The sequence below is a fragment of the Chaetura pelagica genome, unplaced genomic scaffold (genome assembly GCF_000747805.2).
Source record: "Chaetura pelagica isolate M959 unplaced genomic scaffold, ChaPel_1.0 scaffold472, whole genome shotgun sequence".
In the NCBI taxonomy this organism is placed as follows: Eukaryota; Metazoa; Chordata; class Aves; order Apodiformes; family Apodidae; genus Chaetura; species Chaetura pelagica.
The window spans coordinates 2,224,377-2,233,139 of NW_009952566.1; the positions used below are offsets into that span (position 1 = coordinate 2,224,377).

At 38.3% G+C, this 8,763-nt stretch overlaps 1 protein-coding gene across 5 annotated transcripts in view; it reads left to right on the forward strand.

The window, feature by feature from the left end:
- MEIS1 (Meis homeobox 1) overlaps positions 1-8,763 on the forward strand; it is a 115,135-nt gene that overhangs the window by 87,136 nt on the left and 19,236 nt on the right. For all 5 annotated transcript variants that reach the window (XM_009993451.1, XM_009993447.1, XM_009993448.1 and 2 more), the window contains one exon: positions 3,395-3,471. In XM_009993451.1, the coding sequence (XP_009991753.1) occupies positions 3,395-3,471 (77 nt within the window). The remainder of the gene's footprint in view (positions 1-3,394; positions 3,472-8,763) is intronic.

Consider the following 8,763-nt stretch of genomic DNA (forward strand, 5'->3'; position numbering starts at 1 on the left):
CCCCCCCCGCCTTGGATTTGCTCTTTTCCTCTGGCCTTGGCAAGGAAGCTTGTCTGCAGTCTTTCAGTATACATAGGCTGGCATAGTTCTGAGAAGGAGGGGTCAGCCTTCCCATCTGTAATCACTGTTTTATGGCTTTCACTCGAGGTGTTAATGCAGATCAAATGGGAAACACTCCAGCAAGAGTGTTACAGCTTCTCATGCTGCCCTGCGTAAGGTCCCAATCGTTAATTCTGATTATAAGACCTAAAGGTAATTCTGTTTGCTCTCCTAATGCATTGCAGCTCTCCCGGTGGTCCAGCATCCCTTTTCTCCAATTCCCATCTTGATCAATTGTTTGCAAATAATTAAGCTTTTAAGAGATAATGGTAGGAGCTAATGCACACAACAAAGTAAAGGTCTCAAGTCACTGTTTATTGAACAGTGGTACAGTTTGCTTTGATATCCCAAAGTGATCCAGAGTGATAGGTGGACTTGCCAGCTGGAGTCAGTGTAGTGTTTCTAGGTGCGCTTCCATGTATATTTCTATATCAATATATTAATATATTTCATAGAATATCTCAAGCTGGAAGGGACCCATAAGGATGACAAAGTTAAACCTCCTGCTCCTCATGGACTACCTAAAACTAAACCATTTGACTAACCTATATATAAATATGTATTTATATATATTTTATACCTATGCACGCAAATGTCATATACATACATAGGCAAAAATACAGACACATCTCTCTGTGCATGTGTCTTTATCCCTTTAAACAAACATGAGAAAGCTTTGGATGGTACCTGTCATTCTCACAGGGGTGAAATAAAGACCAAAAGACTTTTGACTGAATTTCCTATTTCTTCATAAGATGGCAGTTCTCAGGGTTTCCCCCTTTCTCTCCATTGCAATGTGATGTCTTGCCTTTGCCTGTAGCACAGGCCTTCCTAGCCCTGTGGGTGGGAATGCAACAAGGCTTTGAATGTTTTTATAGCAACCTACCCTGTGGCATGCTGATTCTTTGTCAAGCCATTTTTATTCTTTTTTTTTAATTCTTTTTTTTTTTTTAGCCTACAAAGGAACAACCCGTACGATCCACAGAAGGCTTATATAATAAGGATGCCCAATGTTTAAGATTATTTTAAACCACACCGGATCCTAGTTAAAAAGCCTGCCGCATTATGAACCTTTAGCTAAGAGGGATTAACTACATGAAGTCCTGGGCTGTCATGTGAATATGGCAATTACAGATTTATCACAAAATTAAAAGTTTATGCTGTGCTAGGATGCGGAAAAAAAATAAATCAGATGACCATAAATATACCATAATTTGAGGAATTTGGGCTTTGGGACTTTTAAAGCAATTATTTTTACAGTGACTGTATTATTCTGAAGGCTAATTTTATCCAGTCTTGTCTATTCGGAAAAAAAGTCCAGAACAATTGGATACTGCTTAATGGAGACAGAGTTCTCAATTCCAATAGCTAGAGGCTGTCTGGTAATTATTGCTTGCTGCATGAAATTAGACACAGTTTGTTCAATTACTTAAAATTAGATCACATGTAAGGTGGCAACGTAAAATAAGAAAAAAAAAGAAGAATAATTTTATCCTCGCTTGATAGAAAAGTAATGAAATGGGAAGTTATAAAGATGAAAACATTACAAATCATCTCTGTTGGGTTTTTTTTTAAGAGAAGCAAAATGTTATGTTCAGATAGACGGACGTAAGTCAAGTACAACTGTTTGTTGTGGCTGAACATGTATATAAGGTGGATGATAAAATTCATACTATATTTTTGCTTGTGTAAAATGCAAATTACCCATAAAGAAGAAGAAAAATCCCTTTCCCTGTGTTTCCCAGTTCACAATTCTGGAGCTGTTTCATGTACATGCAGAAAATACAGGGGGTGGTTTAGAGGTGTGCAGATTATCTGTGGGCTTACTATCAAGCAATAGTATTTTTAACATAATGGAAAGTTACCCTTCCATTTTTGGGGAAAAAATCCCGTACCTTTTGGATACAATGGGCTTTGAAATGGGCACGTCAGGCAAAGGGAAGTCGTTGGGCAAAGGGAAGTAGCTGAAGTTAAAACAAAAATCCCTGTTTAGTAAAATGAGGTGATGCAGTCATGTGACATAGCCTTTAGATGTCAAATTATGCTGTTTACAAGAACATATAAAAACTGCTAAATAGTTACGATACCAGTAAGATTGTGGAATTTTACGAGGTTTTAAATTCTTATGCTTTACAAGGTTTCAGTTTACATCTCCTGTAATATTATGCCAAAGAATACATCCAAAGAATATAGGAGTGTTTCAGGGGAAAAAAAAAAAAGGGGGGGATATATATGTATAGCAACAAATACTTAGTGAAAACCAACTGCTAAATGGGACATTGGGATAGGTCTAACCAGTTACAGCAAATTCTCTTTATTGGAATGTTGTTAAGTACCTTGCAGCTGACCAGGTCTTAATCTGATGAGTACTGGGACTTGGGTGTCCAGGTTAGGGGCTAAGCCAGATACTCAGCATGGGGTTTCTCCTAGGAATTGTTATGTTTGCAATGTTTGGCCATTTCCTTTGGGGACGGTGACATTTTTACATGGAGGAAAAGGACAGAAATGATACTGCTAATATAATTTCCAAATTTCAAACTTGGATGTGGTTTTTGGTGTTGATTTATTAAACAATCTGTACTTGTGCAGAGGTGAATTTTCTCAAAAAGCAATCAAGTTCTCACAAGAAACTTAACTTATGATTGAATTTTTACATTATCTTCAATTAAACCAGTATTTATTTTCTGTCTCTTAGGATTAGTGCAGCACAGCTATGTTAATGTCAGGCAAAAATGTGCTGATCACTGACCTTGCGCTGGCCTGTGTTCAAAACCCAGGCGTTTGTTTATGTTCAGGATGCTGATCTTATTTGCAAATTATTTTGGGGCACTGGCAAGATTTGTCTTCACTATCTCAGAAAAACATCAGAGTGTTTTAGTTTTACAGAGAAGTGCTTTATTGCTTGCTTTATTGTTCTGTGAAATACAGAAAGAAAAAGGGGTGGTTTTGCTCTGATCGGTCATTCGAGACATGTGCAAAAACTTACAGCTAATGCAACAAATATCCTTCTTGAGTATCAAGGCACTGCCAGTATCCTAAGCAGTTATTTCTCCACTTCACTAATCTTTATAATTGGCTTGTCTTTTACTGCCATTAATTAAGTGATGTAGTAGCCCATTAATAATTATAAAAAAGTGACACACCTCAGCATTTTCACCTTTCAGTAATAGATGTCACACTACTGTGTCTTTTTTAAATGTTTTTTTTGGTGGTTGTTGTTTAAAATTTAAAATAAAAAGTTGGCAAAAAAAAAAAAGAGCATTGTTTTAAATGTATTTATTTTTGTGTCTTCTAGCACCCTTACCCTTCAGAAGAACAGAAAAAGCAATTGGCACAAGACACAGGGCTCACTATACTTCAAGTGAACAATTGGTAAGTAATTTTCTTTAGTGTTTCTGTATGGCCACTGGCACCTTCTGGCTAATGCTTTGAGGACATAATTTTTGAGGACACACCTTTCCCTTGTTTGCTCCCCCCTTCCAGCAGTTTTTGATGCAAAAGTGATATATTTGGGCAAATTATTTCAGTTGTGGGAATTACGAGGTTTGCTGTTGCAGAAAACAAGCAGTATTTATTTTTGTCATTGTGTTGTCCGTGGGACTGTTTTAGGTGTATTTGCTTATGGGTCCTGATTCTAACTGATGATGTGTCCTCTTCAATAAGAAGCCACATTCATTTTAAGAACTTTGTTCTTGGAAGAAGTTGAGATGTTTGGGTGAAAAAAAGGGGCAATTGGTCCTTTTTCTTCAGAGCATATTTTTATTTTGGGATGCTGCAATCCTTTTTTTAATGTTGTTAGTGGTTTTCTTCTTTTTAACTGACATCCTATCTCTTTTCCACTTTGTTTAAAAAGTCCAGTTTTTGAAAGCTTGAATAAACTTGGGGGACAATCTGGCTCTTTGTTGTGGAAGTGTGGTGTGGAGCAACTTCATTTAGTTATTCCAGCTAGGTATTGATGGAATCCCTTATCTGTTGTAGTAGTGATTTGTTGAAGATTAGGATCCATGCTATTTCTTCAGTGGATTTGGGGTTGCTAACTGTTGAGGATGTGGTGAAGGCAGCTAGTGAAAATTACTCATGATTTAAGTATAAAACAAAACAGCAAACCCTTGAAAGAAAATGTTTGATTTATTACCCTTTGTTACTGCATTGAAATGCAGGTTTCTCCCACTATCCCAGAACAAGTGTCATATTTGAAGTGTATTGCAATCTAATACCTTGTAAAACTGAGTGTATCTAATTAATTGTCCCAATATTTTTAGATTAGTGTTTATGATGGGAAACCTTATCCTCTTTGAAGTAATACCCAGAAAATGGCCAAGGCAAACGGCAAGCCTGCTGGGGAGAAGGGAGGGAGCAATGCCAGTTTGCAGACAAAAGTGTTTTCTTTTCTGTTCAATAAGTGTCAGAGATTAATATTACTGAAGCTCTGATTACATGACCTAATCCATTTTAGTGAATAAATTCAGTCTTGATGTCCATTGCACCTACATTAACAAACCCTTCTCTCTCAGAGAAAGTAGGAGCCTATGGGAGAGATTGCAGATATATTAAACCCCATTACTGAAAATGTAATTTCTGTCAATATAATCCCGTGTATTCTTCAATTTAGTACCTTAGAGATAACAAGCTACTTACAATATATTTGCCTTTGGAGGATTAATTTACAAAGTGCACTATCTGGGAGACGCAGGCAGGCTCACATAAGCATAGCTTGTAAGGGTTATCAATTTCTGTGACCCCACAGCAGCCCTGGGAGATCAATTCTTTGAAGCCCTTTAAGACACTGAATAAAGGAAAATGCCAAATACTTAGTATATTTAAAGTACGCCTCCAAGTTACTTACTTTAAAATGGAGGAATAAAGGGCATTAAACATAAAATACATGTTATATGCAGACATAACCTGTGATATTTTGGCTCAGCCTGGAAAAAGTAGTGTTTGCTTCAGCTTTACATCCTCCAACCTTCATCCAGGAGATACCCTAATTTATATGGTTTTCCTTCAGTTTCATGAGAGGTGTTTTGGCCACTTGAAGATGTGTGTGTGTTCGTCAGGTGTCTTACTTAATGATGGGATGGAGCAAGAGTCTGCTGCTTTGGAGGGGTCCAGGAGTGTAGGATTTGACATGGGCAGCAATGTCCATTTATGATGGTTCATCAAAGAATTTTTTTGAGATGATGAACATAGGAGGCTTTGAACTAAAGCTGCTGGAATTTCTCCTGAGGGACTTTCCGGGGTGTTTTTCAGTCTTGGGTTTGAGGAGTTTTTACTTTGGCTTGTTGTTAGATGTGTTTTTATAAGTTCCTTATGTGCAAGGGGAGAAAAAAAAGGGAAAAAGTAGGTCAAAATACATTATAACTGAAGTCTTGTGGATGTAGGGCAGGCTTCCTCTGCTTGAGCTAGTTTGCTAATTCTGCTTTGGTGTTACAATTGTATAAATTATTGAGACAATTCCCCTTCCTTCTCCAGCCCCATGAAGATTTAACGCTATAAAGTCAGTCGGGATTTTCTTAAATCACAGGTGGTGGGCAGAGATGCCAAAAAAAAGTAATTCAGCCCCTTTTTTTTTGCAATGGGTGCTAAGGAACAAAGAGGCTGTGAGGCTGGGGCTAAGCTTGCAGATTGCACAGACACACATGTACATCCTCAGGAAACATCCAGCCATGGGGTAACCAACAAACTGCTCATCCCCTCCCAAACCCTGGAGGGTATGGGGCAACCCTCTTCCAACCTTCTCCTAAATAACTTTTCTTCTAGGGCAATATGCAGGAGAAGACATTCTTTTTTCCTAAATTGTTTGCTTTAGGGAGGAACTAATGTATTGTTTCTGCTTGGCTTTGCCTTTCTTCAGCAGGCTCATAAGTCATTCAGCCACAACTTGCAAAAAATTTTGCCTTCCTTCTTAGATTCTTCCAAACTTGTTAACACACATGTACATTTTTGTATTAATGATGAGTCATTGTAAATCACTGTTGCAGAGATTAAATAAAATGCTGAAGGGCAGGCTGGGTGCAGATCAGTCATAAATTATTGGCAGCAACACAGCATGTGGGAATACATGAAATGTGCATGAAAAACATAAACTCATGTCTCATAGCATGGTCGTTAGCCCAGACTGGGAATGCTGGCTTCTCTGGATGGAATTAGAAGTTTGCCACAGAGCAGGCAGTGAAGAGAGCATTTGTTTCCTCCAGATTGAAAGTATTTAAGCAATTTATTTTTTTTTTGTCATATTTTGAATGCCTTTACAGTATGTGCTAGTTGCATACTTAAGTTCTCTGCTGTAATGAAAAAAAAAAGGTGTTTTTCACATATGGTCTGCCCGGTGTTCGGGCTCCCTAGGTTGATGCACACAACTCCTATTGATGGTGGAGAGTCACAGGAACGGGGTGATTATGTGAGACATGCCAGAAAATTAGGGGTAGGGCACATGTCTTGGAAAATTCAAGTTTTACCCTGACCCTTTTGCTTGGGTTGTTTTATTTTTTATTTAAATTTAAATATTTTATTTAAATGTAATCCTCAACTCAGAAGATTTTTCCACACATGGCGATTTTCCTTGTGAATCACTGGCATTGCCCTTTAGGACCATCTTTTTTCCACAATTGGATGTTTCTATTGTGGGAAGAAGGAGCAAAGAAAAACCACCAAAAACCAAACAAAAAAAACTATAGCAGGTAGGAAAGTAGAAGAGTTCAAGATGATGTTAGTCTAAGGGAACTCTCCAGGCCGCCGTCTTTTTAGTTGTTTAACCCTGCAGTGGGTTGAGGGTTGGAAATAAGGATGATTTGAACTAGAAAGGGAACTTGTATGATCTTGACAGCATGATGTAGATGGACATGGAGGGGACCTGACCAAGTCCAGATTAATACGGTGCTTTTCCCCAGTGATAAAACTTGCGGTTGAAATACCCAGGAGGTGTGATCCAATAATTTCTTACCTCAGCTGAGAGCCAGCCAGACTATATTGAACAATCTATACAGTTTTCTTGTTTAGTATATTCCAGCTGAATCTCTTCCTGTTAAAAACTAATGGTAAATAATTACTGGTGGTAACCTATGGAGAAAAGAGAACAATTCTCATCAAGGGCTGCATTTGGTGTCGAACACTTGATTATGTTTTAGGTACACACAGATAAATGCGTATTTGCAGAATAATGTGCCTATGTAACCTGTTTGTGCATGCCTGTTTGTGACTATCTCTCTACACAGAGATGAATACAACTGCATTAAAATTATCTTTAAAAAAGAATTGCTTGAAAATTCAAATTCTTAAAGCTCCAGCATTTTTTTAAGTGTTTCCATTCTGTTTTTTTCTAAAATACCCTTGTACTATCTGAGGCACAGACTAGACAATGATGGAGCAGCTAGTCAATATTTTATCCTACCCTCATTCTTCAGTGCTTCATTTGTTGAGCTGTATTCAAATCGTGCTTGAAAATGGAATTAATAATTACTGCTGGGCTTTCCTATGGTGTTTACTGCTGTAATACCCAAGTCCTCCCCTGACCTTCGCTTGCCTATATATGCATACAGGGTTGTAGGTCTTCATGGTATTCTTGCAGCTCCCCTCAAAGAGAAAGAATAGTGTTGTCTCAGTTCACAGCTGAAGAAGTGAGGCTCAGAGAGATCCAGGCCCAGCACACCCACTGATTTTGGGTTAGTCTGGGAGCTGTGAGAAGACTCAAAATGACAGCAAGTTATCCTCATTGAAGGTCAAATGACTACTGAGTTCAGTGGAAACTCAAAAATTTTATTGCCTCCAGATGTGGTGGTGTTAGGTCATAGGCTGGACTTGATGATCTTAAAGGTGTTTTCCAGCCTTGATGATTCTGTGATTCTGTGATCTTACATTACCAAGCTCCAGTGCTGGGCATAGAGGAGAGACACAAGAAGTTTGTTTTTAATGCTTTCCTCAGCAACTCCCAAGTAGTCAAAGGCAGAGCTGAAAATCCCCTTCTCCAGTGCAGTGTTCAGCTGCGTCAGCAAACACTGCTTTGCCTTTCTTGCTGTTTACTTCCTTACTTGTTCAACTTAGACAAAGTTTATTTCTTGTAGAAATTAATTTTTCGACACTATAGTGCTTGTTCTTAGAATAAATATAACCATTGTTGGGGTGGTTGAGGTGTTGGGCCCTGTCAAAAATTGTACAGTGAGTAGGTAACCGGACTGCCTGCATGTAGAGTAGATTAAAGAATAGGGTGCAAGCAGCTCTAGTAATACGGTTTCCTAACTCTGAAGTTCTTAATTTTATAGCCTTATCTTCTTTAAATGTCAGTTTTGCGTATAATTTCCTAGGCTTGCAAAAAACCCCAAAGAAACCACAAAACTCTTAGAGCCCCCAAGGCCCCCCCAAAAAAACAAAGAAAAAAACCCCAATGAGACACACTGGAAAAAATTATCAAATAATTTCAGTTTTCCTAATGTCATTCTTGTAGGCAGCTGAAGTTATTTTTGCTGAAACTTTACAAGGACGAATTTTTTTAAAAGTCTCCCAAGACCAGCCTGAAGATGAGTTTGAAAAACCTGAGATGGGTTTGCAATGGGAAGACTGAACCATCTTACTGTATGTAGCACAGCCAGCTCAGAGCACAGACACCCAGAAATACTTTATTACTCTTTTAGCCGCATCACAACTCCCCTCCAGCAGGAGTTTTTCTCC